Raw genomic sequence first — 17,840 nt, forward strand, 5'->3', positions numbered from 1 at the left:
CTCTTAAGGGAGGGAAAAAAAAAAAAAAAAGAGAGAATGAAAGAAACGCGGGACACGCGTCATATAGTAATTGGGTTTGTTCCGAGGAAAATGGAAATTGCCATCAATACGTTACGTCACGTGTTTTTTTTTCTTTTTTTTTTTGTAACGCGTTTGTTTGCCTTGCTTGCTTCCACCTTCCTACGTGACTTTTTTTTTTGTTTTTTTTTTTTTAAATAAATATCTGAATCGTGACATTCTTTATCTTTTCTATACAGAAGATTCAAATTCTTTCGTTTCATACCTTTGGCAATGAAATTTGAGAATCTTTCTTTATATTTACTCCAAAGTTTAGTTCAGTTAATAATACAAATGAAACAATGTGTAAAACGAACCTACGCCCTGTTTCTTTTTTTATGTACACAGAGAAGAAATTGGAAAACTATATTGACTGTGTTACATCAATTAGAAGCATAGACCCACTGTCTGTCTCACCAAAACCACTCTTGATTCTTCTTTCTTCGGGTTCTTCCGTTTACCTACGTACCCGTGTGGTTAATCAATCATGTATCCCAGATTCCTGTTTAACACGAGAATTTGATCTCTGTGTGCTTAGCTTGCGCAGGAACTGCAACGCCTCAGTATATGATGGATCCGACCGACTCAGTGGTTTACATGAATTTATATGGTCTGTTGACTCCAACACCTGTTTCACAATATTCTTCTTAAGTGAAAAACCAACAGTTCTGGATTTCGACAGATTTATAGTTCCACAAGTTTTTTTTTTTAATAAATGGAGAGCTGCTTACAACAAGTTCACCAAATCCTGGGTATGCTGATTCAATTGGCACAATCTCCATCCTAAAAGCCCATCCTCCATAGCCTTCCACTATTGGAGTTACTTTTGTCTGCAGTTATGATGAAACAGTCATTCTAATTAGCATCGTGTAATGTGGTGACCAATCTAAAGAGAACTCTTATTAAGTGCAATCGAATAAATCAACAACCTCACAGAAACTAAGGACTTCAACAACCCCTTTCTTGTGGAGCTGTCGAAGCAAGTCATTCAGCTCCACTAGTCTTGGAGAACCACTTCGTAGCTCTCTTATCTATCACAATTCATCATCCATAAGGCTCATTAGGCAGATAGAGAGAGAGAGAGACAAAGATTTGGAGATGGTGTAAAAGGATTAAATCAGCTCAATAAAGGAATCGTATTTACTAACAGATGGAGCCGGGCGCAACACAAGACCCATTCGCCAGGGCATATCTGCTAGCTTGCTGCCAAAATGTGGGCAACTGTAGAATATCTGCAAGTGTTGACATTATATATTTTATACAGAGCTAATTTGCTAAGACAAAGCCCAAGAAGATAGAGAAATACGATGCTTTAAGATAATAGAAAACCAGAAATGTATGACGTGTTGATACTTACAACTCCAGCGGTGTTATTAACTAGTTTATCAAGTTTTTCTTCTTTTGCTTTGTGTAGCATCTGCTTCACGACAAGGCCTCCCATACTGCAACATGAACATTACTTTATCAAAATTGATGAATTGATGTTCCAGGAGACAACATGTCAATTCAATGAAGTAGCTCACTACTGAGATAAACACCAAGATGTAGCCTTAATAATTAAAAGACCAGCCAGTATAAATCACTGATGACACTAGATGGGGCAAATAAGTTTGCAAAAGGAAATATCCATTGACAGGTGCCATAAGAAATGTCACACCTGTGGGTCACAAAAACAACAGGTCTGTCTCCAATGCCTGCCGAGACAAGCTTTTCCAATATCATTGAACTAACTTCCTGCAAATTAGCAAAATATTAATCAATAATCACTCATCAAACTTTGACCAACATTTCCAGGGAAACAAGAAAACTGTTCAACAAATCCACATTCTAATGGCAAATTATCCTAAACATTAGCAGTAGATTTAAAATTATGCCAGTTAAACTGACAAAGACTGTAAGCTCAGACCACGACCTCTCAGGATATACTAATGTGCAGATACAATCATCTACTCTTTGGTTGACTCATATATACATTTACGTCCTAAAACTGCAGCAAGCTTATATTTGACCAAGGGTTTAACATACATTTTTGGTATATGTGTTTCATTAATAAAATAATTACCGCAGACTACTACTCTAAAGAAATAAAAAAAGGGTATAATTTCATAAACTAATTAATGAAAAAAAAAAATGTACCTGAAGAGGCAAGCTAGCTCCAGACCATTCTGTGAGGTTTGTCTGTATCAAATAGTTCAACGAGAATCAAAATGGCAACCAGGGAACAGATGAGTACACAACATATGGATCAAACAGTAGTTACGAAGGTCCCCACAAGTAGGTTTAAGCATTTTCTTTTGTCAAATAAAGTAGGTTATGCAACATCAAAATAGGGTAAATCTCAGTCATACCTTGTATTTAAGGGTAAGCAAGCGAGCTTGAGGAAAATCATTTGAAAGCCACTCACTCGGCCAAAATGTTCCCAGCTTTCCTGCTTCCTGGTCAATCTTCTCCACCAAGCCAGATTTGGTAGAGGACTTGTCCTCAGCAATTCGCCAAGTTTTAAAAGGTCCACCACGCAAGCCATGAAGAAAGATAACATCAAATTCAGGATCATGCACACGCGAACCACTGCCGGAAGGTACTATTGAACTAGACAGATCGCTAGCATCACCGACATGGTCTCTTACTGCATCAGCAGCATTTGCTGATTCACCTTCACTAGCGGTCTCGTTCTTCTTACCACTTTGTTGTTCTTTCTCAGGACACTTCCAATGGGCTAGTCCAGGATTAATCAAAAATATCATGTCTCCGTAGCGAGGACAATTGCTGTTCGTGTCTGAGATGTCTGGCTTGGAACTGCCACCGTTTCCAGATTCACCACCACCTTGCTGATTGCAATATACGTTTAACAAAGAAGCCCGTGCATAACTTTGTGTCTTAGGGTCACTGCAACCGANCTGCAGCAAGCTTATATTTGACCCAAGGGTTTAACATACATTATTGGTATATGTGTTTCATTAATAAAATAATTACCGCATACTACTACTCTCAAGAATTAAAAAAAGGGTATAATTTCAAAACTAATTAATGAAAAAAAAATGTACCTGAAGAGGCAAGCTAGCTCCAGACCATTCTGTGAGGTTCGTCTGAATCAAATAGTTCAAAGAGAATCAAAATGGCAACCAGGGAACAGATGAGTACACAACATATGGATCAGACAGTAGTTACGAAAGTCCCCACAAGTAGGTTTAACCGTTTAAGCATTTTCTTTTGTCAAACAAAGTAGGTTATGCATGCATCAAAATAGGGTAAATCGCAGTCATACCTTGTATTTAAGGGTAAACAAGCGAGCTTGAGGAAAATCATTTGAAAGCCACTCACTCGGCCAAAATGTTCCCAGCTTTCCTGCTTCCTGGTCAATCTTCTCCACCAAGCCAGATTTGGTAGAGGACTTGTCCTCAGCAATTCGCCAAGTTTTAAAAGGTCCACCACGCAAGCCATGAAGAAAAATAACATCAAATTCAGGATCATGCACACGCGAACCACTGCTGGAAGGTACCATTGAACTAGACAGATCGCTAGCATCACCGACATGGTCTCTTACTGCATCAGCAGCATTTGCTGATACACCTTCACTAGCGGTCTCGTTCTTCTTACCACTTTGTTGTTCTTTCTCAGGACACTTCCAATGGGCTAGTCCAGGATTAATCAAAAATATCATGTCTCCGTAGCGAGGACAGTTGCTGTTCGTGTCTGAGATGTCTGGCTTGGAACTGCCACCGTTTCCAGATTCACTACCATCTCGCTGATTGCAATATACGTTTAACAAAGAAGCCCGTGCATAACTTTGTGTCTTAGGGTCACTGCAACCGGAAATGTTTCCTCTTGCACAATCATCAAGCCATTTGCACCAAGTTTCATCAGCTAAAATGATCTTCTGGACTTGCGGAAGAAGCGAAAGAATAGTTAGCAATCTAGCAGCATGCCTTCGGATGTGCGCACTAGCTGGGACTCTAACACTACATGGATCCTGCATATCTGTCATTGAAGATTCACCAAGACTATCAGGAGTTCTCTCGCGAGCCTCTAGGGCTCTGGATGCATCATAAGCTTCTATCGCACCTAACTTCTCATAATCATCACATAATAGAAAGCGCCTTAGTAAACAAAGAATACCAAAATCAACTATTTTGTTCTGGCATACAGAATCTTCAGCACAAACATCAGTCAGTGACTTGATTGCCTTAAGGGTTGCCAATGCAGACTCCGCAGCATTAAATTTAGGGGCTGTATCCTTCTTTAAATTCTTAATCGGCACCGCAAAAGGCTCTGAAAGGAGCAGATCTGCCAGTGGAACATTATTGACAGAATCCGGGACTGTACCCAGTTGAGCCATGGCAAGATTGACCACAGCCCCTGCTAACTGATTGGTTGACTGAGTAGCAGAAGAAATTTTTGACTGATCTACCTGTATATGAGAAAGCAAATAGCTGTTATATATTAAATCTAAAAACTGAAAGATGTAATTGAACTAAATATACATAATTCGTAACAATGCTCTGTTCAGATAACAAAATCAATGACCAAAATATAATGCACCTTTGGTTTCTCGTTTTTAGGTAGGCTAGATCCTTTAGCTGACAACGCCAAACTGTGGTTCAAAATCTCATTCATTATAAGGGTTAACCATCCCTGAGAAATCGGGACAGAGTGCGGTCCATAGTCCTCAAACGTGCGTGAAAGGATTCTTCTTGCTGAAGATTGGACAGTATCAGATGCAACTTTTCCAAGAACCCATAAAAGTAGTATTCCGGACCATTTCTGACTCTCTTCAAGTGATAAATGTATGTCACCAGCACAGAGTAATTCTAGTGCCTTTGACAAACCTTCTTGCACAGCTTTGTGCTTACTTGTTTTTCTAGCACTATCTCTCATCAGATGAAGACCCTTCTCCATTACCATCTTCTGTGCTTTGTCACTTCTGTCAACAGAAACTAAAAAGGCAGACAACGCAACTTGAGCCAAAGAGATGTCCTCAGTTTTACAGGCATGTGAAACAGTGGCAAGCAAACTGGAGCTCCAGTCGGAAACAGAATCGCTTAATGGAAGACTGAGATCCTCTAACAACAGCCGAGCCACCAAACTCCCATGCCACTTCACAGTCCTCTCCGGTGCCATTAAGGCTGTCATGACAACTTGCCCATCACGATCAAGTTCTTGAATATGAGATCTATTTGTATCAGAAGCCATTGCCCAGTTTGCCAGTGCCCATGCAGCAAATGGCACTGCGACATGTTGACAATGTAAATCATCCCAAAGGCCAGGAATGACGGCAGATGACAAATTAGCTTGTGAAGAATTATCATGTTTACTAAGCAATGCAAATGTTTTAGGAGTCCCCTCTCCCGCATTAGCATTAAGGTCACCCAACGGCGCAAGCCCACTGGTTCTTGATAGTCCCAGAACTGTGGTTCCTTCAAGGATTTTAATTCCAATCCCCTTAATCCCACTTCTTCCATCGTCACTGTCATCATCTTCTTCTGGCTCATCAAAATACATACCACCTTCCTCAATTACTTGAATTGCCGCAGCGATATCTCTCATCGTAGCATTTCCTGGCAATGATGACTTAAACGGTGCCTTTTCTATTGTGTCACAGTTGGAAGTGACAATATCCATTATGGCAGCCACAAGCATGCTCCTACCTTTCAAAGAATCAGAAATATCGAATGAACTACGTCTTGAGTGCTGCTCCCAAAGAAAAGCTATATATCAATGGCAAAACACAACCAGAAACATCGCAGTATCAAGACTCATATGTTTTAAAAAGCTTCTCATGTGTTAATAGGATTGAGAAATCTACAACTGGACACATGATAAACAACCCTAGAGAAACACAAAACTCATTGTTCTACAACAACTACTTGATGATCAACGAAATACTACTGTGTAGATCCTAAAATTGCTACCTAGATTCATATCAGCTGGCTAGTCAATATCCATTACATCTAACCAGAATAATCTTTTCGATTATGCAATTGAAGCAACTAGTGGAAGCAAAACGCACCTTTTTGTTTTTTGGTTGACACGAGAATATGAACCTCAGCAGCTTGGGCACTGCATCGGGCCTTCCAAGAGCGTCTTTACGCACAGTGGGATCAGCAATAAGATAAGCCAGAGCCCTAGCCGCTTCGTCCTGTGCCCCAATTCTGTCGCCGGGAAGGGCGACCGTCTCCAGCAACCAATCAACAACCGCACCACTGCCAGCTCCAACGAGAGCAGCTCTACGAGCAGCATTTGCGGAGGCTATATCGGCTAAAAGAGCAGCCACCCGGAGCTCAAATCCCGCACGCACCTCATGATTGGCCGAAGAGAGCACCGACCTAAGCGACTGCCACAGAACCGAGGCCGCAACACCGGTTTGTCGAGCATGGTGAACCACTCTCCTCAATGAATTCCCGGATTTCTGAACCGCGTCCTCGATAGACTCGTAGACACGGCTGTTTCCTCTAGGGTTGCGATTAGATTGGTCATGATCGGAAGGGAAAACAGCGGAATAGGCAACCGCGGTGGATAGAGCGGCGGCGGAGAGAACGAAAACGGATTTCTTAGAGAAGGAAAAAGTTGGAGAGACGGTGCGAAACGACGGGAGAAGACCTCGTGATTGGTGTGGCGGCGGAGGAGGTGTGAGTTTAGGTTTGTTGAGATTCAAAGAAGGACCTGAAGAACCGGTGGTTGGCGGAGGATAGGAGGAGAAAGGTCGAGGAAGACGGTGGAAGAGACGACGGTTACAATATCGGAGAAGGTTGTATCGGAGACGAATCATTCTCTTCTTTTTTTTTTCTTTTTTTTTTTCGTTGCGTCGTTTTCGGAATTATTAATATTTTGTTCTCACCTCTTTTATGTAATTTTGAGAATAATTGGATATGCTGCGATAACCAAGGGAAAGATTCTGGGGGCGTTGTTCTTGTGCCCCGTACAAACTTATAATACAAGTGTGACTAATCTATGGCGGTTTATTCAATTTTGATTTTTTATTACTCTTTTTATTTGTATTTTTATTTTTTTTGTTAGCTAACAATATTTACTAGGGATAGTTTAATTCGAATGACAAGTTTCCACATTCCAAACGCAGTTGTCTTGAACAAAAAGGATAAAAAGAGCAACATAATCTGATGAATATGTAACACAGTACAAGTTTTAAAGAGAAGAAATTATAACATTATAGTTAGTGAGAAGAAGGGTGGGGGATCGGGTGGACAGAGAACTTCATGCTGTTGCGGTTGCAGCCGTTGTGGTCTCCACTGAAGTCAGAACCTTACGGAGAAGCAACTTGAATCCCCATGTTGATGAACCTCCCTCGTGCGGCCAGCTTCTTGCCTCTAGCCACATCGCATCTCTTGAAGCTATTCATGTCTGGGAGCAGGGGCGGATCTACTCACAAGGTTGGTAGGGCACGTGCCCTATACAGATTTTAGAAATTTAGCAAATGATTATGGCCAATATAGTGTTTCTAGCTGAGTTGGTTAAGGTTGCCTCATGTTGTATCTAATGTCTTCTCTTTCATGACTTGTTTTAAAGATTTTTTCCCATTAATTAATTGTCATTTATAGTTTGTGCCCCATGTAGAATTATGTTCTGGATCCGCCACTGTCTGGGAGCAAGTAGACGTCGTTCTTCTTGTTGTTGTGGTGCTTCATCTTGGATTGGGTTTGATCATTGTTGTTGTTGTTGTTGTACGTGAAAACAAGAACATCGTTGACGTAGAAAGGGGCATGCTTTGTAGCCCATTCTGTGTAACCGTATCCGTTTTTCCACACCGTCGCAATCTTTCTCCCCCTCCTTATTGGAGCTGTGTGGTTGTTGTGTGTAGATCCAACGATGCTTGAGTTGTGGTTGTTGTGTGTGGAGCCAGTGATGCTCGAGCGGTTTGAGCCCGAGTTGTGGTTGTTGTGTGTACAAGTAGAACCAACGATGCTTGAGTGGTTTGAGCCCAAACTATGATTGTTGTGTGTAGGGCCATTGCCGCTTGAGTGATTTTGGTCAGGTACTGTGACTTTCGCGTGTAAAGCCAGTACCGCTTGAATGGTTTGAGCCAGAACTGCTTCCCCAACCCCAGTCATGGTCATGATAACAATTAATTCACTTGATGAAGAGTCTTAACAAGAACGATTGATATGGGTGGGTGAGTAACTTGGATCGGAAAATGAAGGTTTTTTATTGGGCCAGGCACGTTAGCTGGGCCGCCAATATCTCCTTGTTGTATTCGACTGTACAAAGTACAAACTTTGGACAATATTAACAACGACAACCTACCTGATCTGTTTTGTTGTTCCGCACTACCAAAATCGCCAGTATATTAAAATAGGGAAATCACGAGTATACATTATTTAAAATAAGCAGATCCACACTACCAAAATCACATCACGAATATATTAATTAAAAATAAGGAGATATTAGCCATTATCAAAATTATATTATAATATATGGAGATTCGTTAGAATCACGAGATCTGTAAAGATAGTAATAGAACGGCTTACCCTTATTATTATGATGATACAAAGTACATATACACAAGCGTGAGATCTCTAGAGTATACGAGAAATAAGGAAACCTAGATACAATGGAATATTTACAAACCGACCCCCTTAATACTCTCCCTCAAGTTGGCACATGTAGATCACACATGCCCAACTTGTAACAAAGATAATCGAACGCTGGTGTACCCAGAGCCTTAGTAAATATATCCGCAAGTTGTTGAGTAGTGTGAACATAGTCCGTCTTGATCAAACCCTTCTGAATCTCGTCTCGTACGTAATGACAGTCCCGCTCAATATGTTTTGTGCGCTCATGAAAAACAGGATTTGCCGCAATATAAAGAGCAGCTTTGTTGTCACAGTAGAGACTAAAAGGCTCCGGTGAGGAGACACCAAAATCAGCAAGTAGACCACGTATCCAGGTGAGCTCGGAAGCCGTGAACGCCATAGCCCTGTACTCAGCCTCCGCCGAAGATTGAGAAACAACACTCTGTTTCTTAATTTTCCAAGCGATAGGAGACCCACCCAGTAAGATAGCAAAACCCGTGAGAGAGCGACGAGACATCGGACAGGTGGAAAAATCTGAATCACAATATCCCGAGACATGTAAATCACCATTCATAGTGTATAAAATCCCTTGACCAGGGTTGTTCTTGAGGTAACGAACAACACGCAGCGCAGCCCACCAATGTTTCAACTGAGGTTGGTGTAAGAACTGAGCTAGTACATGAACCGTATACATGAGCTCTGGGCGAGTAATCGTCAGATACACCAACCGTCCAACCAAACGTCGATATCGCTCCGGAGTGTCGAAGTACTGTCCCGTATCTTCTTCCAACTTGTGATTCTGAAGGATAGGCGTACAAACAGGGCGCCCACCTAACAATCCACATTCATTTATGATGTCCAAAGCATATTTCCTCTGAGACAAGTAAATTCCCTTAGATGAGCGAGCCACTTCAGTCCCCAAAAAAAACTTAAGAGAACCCAAATCTTTCATACAAAAACATTGATTGAGATAACCCTTAAAACGAGAAATTGCGTCTTCATCATTCCCACCGATAAGAAGATCATCAACATATACAATCACATAAAGACACATCTTCCCGCGTGTTAAACCAAACAGTGAGTAATCCGCATAGGACTGTGAAAAACCATATGCAAGAAGTGCGTTTGTAAGCTTGGAGAACCAGCAACGAGGCGCCTGCTTCAAACCGTAAAGCGACTTGCGAAACTTCCAAACTTGATTCGGACCCGATGCTTTAAAACCTGGGGGAGTTTCATGTAGACTTCTTCTTCTAAATACCCATGGAGAAAAGCATTATGAACATCCATTTGATGCACAATCCAATTCTTAACAGCAGCTACTTTGAGGAACATTCTTACCGTGGTGAGCTTGACAACTGGTGCAAACGTCTCTTTATAATCCTTTCCTTCTTTTTGTCGATTTCCAATAACCACCAATCGGGCTTTATGACGCTCAATTGTCCCATCCGAATTATATTTAATTTTAAAAACAAACCGGCAACCAATAGCTGTTTTTCCCAGCGGTAAGTCTCCGACATCCCATGTATGTTGGTCTTCTAAAGCATCAACTTCAAACTTAACAGCGTCTCTCCACACTTGGAGTTGCATTGCTTCTTCGTATGTATCAGGTTCAACGTTGGCCGAGATAGCAGCTAGAAAAACTGCATGAGCTGCAGAAAAACGCTCATTGGTGACGTAATTAGCTATGGGATAAGTGACCGTACCTTTGAGTGAAGATGTGGTAGGGGCAGAAGAGAGTGGTGGGGGAAGATCATTTGTCAGTGAATGATATGAAACCTCGTAGCCCTGCAGCCGCTTGGAAGGCAGTTTCTGTCTATGACCTCGTCCTAATTGTTCAGTCAACGGTTCATCAACCTGTTCTTGTGTCAAAACCGGAGTCACAATATCAACACTCCCCCTGTCGTCAGCCACCGGACGAGAAGAGACACCACTATGATCAACACCAATAGGTTGGGCTTGTTCCCCTGCTGCAACTAACTCCTGCGGAACCGCCAACCCAGGCGGTGTTGATCTAAAATCATCATCACAGAGCAATGGCGGAGCTGAAAGAGATGGGACTATGTCACTCGGTGTAGAAGACATTGTGGCAAAAGGAAACACCATTTCATGAAACTGCACATCGCGAGAGACAAAGAAATCATGTGTCTCTAAATCATACATAGTCCAGCCTTTTTTTCCATACGGATATCCCAAGAAAACGCATTTGCGACTCCTCTCCCCAAATTTATCCTTATCCCGAGAAAGCTTGTGTGCATAGGCGAAACACCCAAACACCTTTAAACCGTCAAAGGAGGGTGGCTTGCCATATAGCATCTCATAAGGGGTTTTACCTTACAATAACTGTGTGGGAGTTCTGTTGATAAGATGGCTTGCAGCAAGTACACATTCTCCCCAAAATTTCACCGGTAAGGAAGCCTGAAACATCAAGGATCGTGCCACATTAAGAATGTGTCGATGTTTCCGTTCCACACGGCCATTCTGTTGCGGTGTGTACACGCAGGACGTCTGATGCAATATCCCTTCTTGGTTAAAATAACGTTTTAAGCATGTGAACTCGGTACAGTTATCAGATCGAACCGCACACACCTTTTTATCAAACTGACGAGTGACCATAGCACAAAAATTCTGTAAACACGAGGATACCTCTCGTTTTTCAAGCAACAAATAAATCCAGACAGCACGTGAATAGTCACTATAGTAAGAAAATAAACAGCTCCTGACATAGACGGAGTACGGTAAGCTCCCCAAATATCACAATGAATTAAATCAAAAATAGCATCAGCTTTATTATTGCTTTCAGAAAAAGAATCCCGAGTTTGTTTAGCTCGATAACAAATATCACAACCCCCATCTGTGTCAACTGTTTTCCCAACATCACAAATACTAGATAAATAAGATAAAACACGATCAGAAGGATGCCCGAGACGTCTATGCCACAACGCACGTTGATCACTGCTTGTTGTTTTGTTTGCTTGTCCTCCAAGAATCCCTCTGAACTTGTAGACCCCATCACACTCTTCACCCGCACCAATCATCTTCAAAGTACGGTCCTGCAAAACACACACTTCCTCAGTAAAAGTAACAAATCCTTTAGTCGTTTGGAGCAATTTGGCAACAGAAATAAGAGAACACATCAAATTGGGTGAATACAAAACTCCATTCAACCATATGTCACCACCCAAACACATCCGCCCCTGTTTTTCAGCCATAGCTCGATCCCCATCGGGAAGACGAATAACACATGGCAATATCGATTGAACATCACTCAAAAGGTTAATATCCGAAGTCATATGATGCGACGCACCAGAATCTATGATCATATCCATCTTACCAGAAAGTTTGGATGCAGAAGGTGCTGTTTTCTGTTGATTAAGAAGACTAATCAAAGAAGTAATCTGATCGTCAGTAAATTGCGGGAGAGAAGCTCGATCGAACACTTTACGAACAGTTGCGGCCGAGTTCGCAACAGGTTGTGCGAGTACTGAACTCGCAGTCCCAACCTCCCCAGGGTGAGTCTGAGCCACGTTCGCGCGAGCCAGTTGCGAACCTCTCCCTCGACCGAAGCTTCCAACCATTCCTCCCCCTCGCCCAAAGCGTCCTCGACCTCCTCTGTTTCCAGCTCCTCTTCCTTCACCATAGTTTCTGCCACGTTCATCCCACCAGTCCGGATATCCTTTGATCTGGAAACAGTCGGAGATAGCATGCCTGTATTTACCGCAATGGGTACATGTAACATCCTTTTCACAGTACTGAAACTCCCATGTTTTGCCTTTCTTCCCACTTTGAACAGCGAAGCCTACCGCATCTACACGTTCTTCCTTGTTGCGTGTGATACCTTGCTGTCTTTCATCGTGCACCACTCGCTGATAAACTTGAGACAACTTCAACATCGGCTCCATGTTTGTCAGTGTGGAGCGTATTCCACCAAACCGAACATCATCCAACCCCATCAAAAATTGATGTGTTCGTTCTTCATCTCTTTCTTGTTCAAGCTGTGCAACAAGTTCACCACACGAACACGATTTCAAAGGCTTGTACACTGCCAGCTCATCCCACATCTTCTTTAGTCTCCCAAAATAGATCATCACACTATCTCCTTGCTGTTTGCAGTTAGCTAACTCGGATTTTAGTTCATGCACTCTCGGTCCATTCCCAACCGAGAACTGTAACCGCAAATCTTCCCACAACATGTGTGCGTCATCCACCATCGAAATCATGGTTCTCAACGTTAGCTCGACCGTATTCATCAGCCATGCCACAATCATTGAATTAACAACTTCCCACTGCTCGATTTCTTCCGCCACAACCGGTTTCTCCAAACTCCCATCAATAAAACCCAACTTTCGTTTAGTACGCAAGGCATTCCGCACATGCTTAGACCAATCTTCATACTTATCCCCTTTCAATTGTACCGTAGTAATCAAACTTCCAGGCCCTTCAGACGGATGTAAGTAAAGAGGCGAGGATGTTGATATTTCAGACACCCTTATGATCTCCTTACCTTTCCCTTCACTCATCGTAGTCTTCTCTGTTTCTGACATGATCGAAACCGCTCACAAAAAGTTATATGAGTTGTGGATCTAGGTTTGGCTCTGCTACCATGTAAAGATAGTAATAGAACAGCTTACCCTTATTATTATGATGATACAAAGTATATATACACAAGCGTGAGATCTCTAGAGTATACGAGAAATAAGAAAACCTAGATACAATGGAATATTTACAAACCGACCCCCTTAATAAGATCCGCTACCAAATTATCTTATCTACTTACGAGATTCCTCAAAATTCTCTTAAAAACAAAAACAAAAAAAAACATGAGCCAGTAAGTGATAGCTTACATTTAGCTCTCGACGATGATAGAAGCAGTGTCGGGCACAATAGTGTTTGCAATGTTGCCATTTCTTTCTCTCTACTCCCTCTATTCTCTCTACTCTCTATTCTTATTACTCTTTCGGTTAACGAGATTATTAGGGTTATACACCACTGTCGAAGTAGAGACAATAGTAGATTATTAAATAGTATAATAGTAGATTATTTTTGGCAGCCCAGCTAACGGGTCTGGCCCAATAAAAAATCATTATCCGATCCAAGTCATTCACCCACACATTCAATTTTCAGCCAATAAAAATATATTTTTATAACCAACGAGTTTTAGAATTACCGTATTTATTATTAAATAATATTAGATTTTTGACCAAAAAAAATAAAAAATAATAGTAGATTATCATGTACGTGCAATCACCATTAATCAACTCCATGGCACGAATCTATCAACAATTGGTGTTTTTTTCTACCAAAAATTGTTTAATCATTTCAATAATAAACCCATCGGCTTCGTATGACTTGCAAAGATCAGTGCTTGCAGTTGTTAATTAAATCCATCAATGACGTTTTAACTTTTACTATCTTCTCATATATTATTATTACCCACATTCATAGTTTCATATTATGACAGTACATAGATCCCTACTCTTATTATCATAAATTATGATCAATCATCGTCTCTTTTTCTTCACGATTTCAAAAATCAATCTATTGGGTCTTTCTAATCTTAGACCAACTCCAACCCATCTCCATTTTCATCTTCATAATGGAGTTTGGAGTCAATTTTGCTCCAACCCATCTCCATTTTCATTTCCAAAATAGAGATCTCCATTTTTTTCTCAATATTTGGAGACTTCTATTTTCATTTTACACTACAATTTGGAAATCTCTATTTTTTACTCCAAAATAGAACATGGTTGGAGTAAAACCCAACTCCAAAATAGAATTCTCCATTTTGGAGAAAAAAAATGGAGATATGGGTTGGAGATGCCCTTATAAGCACATGACATTAATTACCATGTAACTCGTGTAAGCCATAGTTGATCAGTGCTATAGTTGCATCAAAATACAAAAATATCGATCCATCGACAAAAAGTACGATCTTTGTTGTTCGTTAATAAGTCAAACCGGTGTTAACCGGACCCTTATACATTTCTTCATTGGTCTAGCACGGCAACGTACACTATAACATGTCATGCTTGCATACATTTCGCTGGAGAAATATAACCATTAAATAACATTTTCTATTTCTTGAAGGAGAAATTCTAAATTTACCCAACCTATATATAAATCAATAGAGATTTCTGAAAATTGTGAAAATAAAACTAAGAAATGTTGCAAATTAAAGAAGCTTGTGGATTACACTTCTAGCATAAGCATAATGAGAGAACTATATATTATATATGTGCCAGTTTTGTTTATGACGATGCATTATGTTAGTGGGCGGAGACAAAAAGGAATGAGTGAATCTCAAGATTGTTGCGTGATTAGAAAGAGCTGTTATTTTCAAGTTAAAATTGCAATATAATAGTTTTATGAGAAATTGAGAATTTTCAGATGTGACTTCAATAAAACAGTTTTAAGCAGAACATGTATGTGTGTAAAATTGTAACTTACGGTTCCGATGTCTTCTTGTGTATCTTTTACATAGCTCGATATCTAGGCATATTATATATATACATATTCTCGTTCAACGGCTGGTTCCTAATGAGTGCATCTATATATTTTTTGTGCAAATATATCTAATAATCGTTTTATTAATCGTCTTTGTTAGAAATAAGGGAATTATAGCTGACCGATGACTATAGAGTTTATATAACGACTCTACCTAATCTTTAAATTAAAGGTTTATTTGATTAAACTTTGCCTAAATGTTTAGTGAACCTAAATAGATAAGTTTAAGATTGTTCAAGATGTGATCCAGATAAGTTAAAAATTGGTTTGTTTTTATTAGTCCTTCTTAGTTCTTAGCACTAGCTAATGTGATCATGTCGATCTTGAACTAAGTTATATATAATTGAATTTTACTTTTTGGGACTCACAAGTGCTTGAGAGAGAATTCTGCAATTGTGAACAGGCCATTAGGCAATCTCTGAACTCTCTCTCTATTCCTCACACTGTAGATGTAGTCCAAGTTAATAAACTGATTAAGTGTCAGTCTCAAAGTACAGCATTTAAGCGTATCAAAGATAACATGTTTATTATGCTTGAGAGAATTCTGCAAAGAACAGTGGCCTGTGTTATACCGTATGTTCCATTAAGAGGGTTACCTTTTGATTTACTCTGGTTAGCGTGTTTAATTAGATTCTGCATTCTCCACAACTGGCTATATTGAAACACATTAGTTTGTTTCCGTCTAATTTTTATTACAAACATCATGTCATCAAATCACACACGTTTTTAAAGGTATGCTTCCTTTAACAACTGAATCATCAAATCTACAACAACTGCTTCATGGGTTCTAAGATCTTGTAAGCAAGAAGAAGCATATTATTCACTTTATCAGCTTGGTATACTGAACAGCTTACACAGAAGAAGATGAACTGAATCACTTGATGAGAATGCATCTGGTCGGTGCTCCTCCCTCTCCAACCAACTCTCAAAGGTAAGCAATGAATCATATTTCTCCTCAATGGATTTGCATCAATCATCAATTCATATAGAGATTTTACTTGCGTGACTTCTACCAGTTGTTTAACATATTCAAAGCAAGGTTGAACAAGCTGAGCCACTCTCTGAGACAGACCCCTGCAACAGCCCTGTTCTTAGGTGTCAGAATTACATTTTCTCCCAAGAGCCCAAGGCAACCATTATTACTCCGAGCTCGCTCTCTGAAGAAACCTGTTCTTGAACTTGAATTTCCAAGACCTTCCCCTTCTTCTGCTTATGCCTTTGACTAATCATTTCAACGAACACTTCTTTAGGGACATGCAAAACATGTAATTGTGTCTTGTGAGGAACATACAACATCCTGTTGCCAAAATCAGAGGGTACGTACTTCACCAAAAGCAATACCAAACTGTGAAGGTACGCGATCTTTTTCCAAGACTAAGGATGAAAAATCTTCAAGTGCTACCATTGAATCTGATGCACCAGTCAATCTTTCTTCATGAGCAGCAAGTGTAGTCTGAATTGGTTCTTGTACTGAAAGCACGTCATGTTCCGCACAAGGCACTTGTTGACTTGGTAACATCACATTTGCGTTGCAAGCCATGTTTTGCGATTCCAGCGGTTGTGATTCAAGTGTTGATTTCAAACGCGATTCATTATGGAGAAATGAATATTATTAAAAGTAGATAATGAAGAACCGATGCATTAGATAAGAAGATTTCATGTCCTATAAGACAGAAAAAGGGGAATATTTTGAACTGCAATGGGAAGCAAATGAGAGAGCACATAACCGACAAAAAGATGTCCAAAAAGGCTTAAATTATATAAGTACTACTTGGTTGCATACAACTTCTTAAACCCTAATTGTTTATACTAATATATATGTAAATAATCTGATCTTTGATGGCCATTTTTAATAGTTGAGCAAAACATAGGCGGCCAATGATAGTCGTCTTCTCCCAGCCAAAAGTCTCTCTCTCTCTCTCTCTTCTCTATTCAGAGAAAGTGAGGACCAATGAGCTTTGCAATCTCCAAGAACCCAACACGCTCTTTGCCTTCAAATATCTTCTTGAGCTTCTCGTCGCAGAGTATATCCCTCTTGTTCTGTGGGTCCTGGAGAACATGAACAAACATTATTCATTCATTTAGCCACCAAGTTCACACAGATAGATTAGAAGATATATACATTACACGCCTGATTATTTTGTTCAAATGTTAGCACAAGGAACACTTGAGAATCTTAGACAGAACAAGTAAAGCAGAGCCCAAAGAGTCAATGAGTCATTAAACAGGATCTAGTAGTCATAATCAATCATAAACACATAAGTAACACATTCGTTAAGTCAATGACCAAAGAACATCAACAAAGTTGTTACTTAAAACACGTCAACCAAAGTTTATCATCACAAACAATATGAAGCAATTAACCAGTCATATAAGTAAGAAAGAAATTCAAAAACCCCAAATTCAATCTCAAAATCAGTTGAAGTCTTCAAGTTTATCATATCAAGCATGAAGGAAAACAAACACAATAACATAGAGCCTTGTCAAAAAAGAAGCTGTTTCAGATATCTTTAAAACTAAACAGTAAAGAAACAAGACAAGATTCATTCAGGTAAACAACACACCACAAGGAAACCCTTATCCAGTTCTTAGAGAACCTCTCTATCCGAACCCACAAACAACCCCAAAACCTCAAAAACCTTACCCTAAAAGCAAATTACCACAACAACTAGAGTGAAATTTTTTCCAAAATGCAAAATCCAGATTAGAGTTGTATATCATCATTCCAGAGAGAGAGAGAGAGAGAGAGAGAGAGAG

At 40.1% G+C, this 17,840-nt stretch overlaps 2 protein-coding genes and 1 pseudogene across 8 annotated transcripts; all 3 read right to left on the bottom strand.

Annotated features, from left to right (window-relative positions):
• LOC104721368 lies at positions 298-6,936 on the bottom strand. 7 transcript variants are annotated; one of them, XM_019233145.1, is made up of 11 exons: positions 6,065-6,933; positions 4,597-5,745; positions 3,871-4,465; positions 2,406-2,953; positions 2,194-2,235; positions 1,715-1,791; positions 1,415-1,499; positions 1,206-1,289; positions 987-1,088; positions 789-887; positions 298-685 (listed from the first exon to the last, which is right to left on the bottom strand). In XM_019233145.1, the coding sequence occupies exons 1-11, from the start codon at positions 6,821-6,823 to the stop codon at positions 539-541; spliced, it is 3,687 nt and encodes a 1,228-aa protein (XP_019088690.1). In that variant the 5' UTR covers positions 6,824-6,933; the 3' UTR covers positions 298-538. The 7 variants fall into 7 exon arrangements, with proteins under 7 accessions (XP_019088690.1, XP_010437634.1, XP_010437633.1 ...); XM_010439332.1 differs by lacking the exon at positions 2,406-2,953 and having other exon boundaries at positions 3,323-4,465; XM_010439331.1 differs by lacking the exons at positions 2,194-2,235; positions 2,406-2,953 and adding an exon at positions 3,102-3,143 and having other exon boundaries at positions 3,323-4,465.
• Positions 7,226-8,120, bottom strand: LOC104727576 (annotated as a pseudogene).
• Positions 16,725-17,132, bottom strand: LOC104721370 (protein TRI1-like; the record flags this gene model as incomplete). Its single annotated transcript, XM_010439336.2, is given in 1 exon segment — positions 16,725-17,132. A coding segment is annotated over 1 exon segment (117 nt), but the record flags the coding sequence as incomplete, so codon positions are not given.

Source organism: Camelina sativa, chromosome 11 (genome assembly GCF_000633955.1).
Source record: "Camelina sativa cultivar DH55 chromosome 11, Cs, whole genome shotgun sequence".
Classification (NCBI taxonomy): domain Eukaryota; kingdom Viridiplantae; phylum Streptophyta; class Magnoliopsida; order Brassicales; family Brassicaceae; genus Camelina; species Camelina sativa.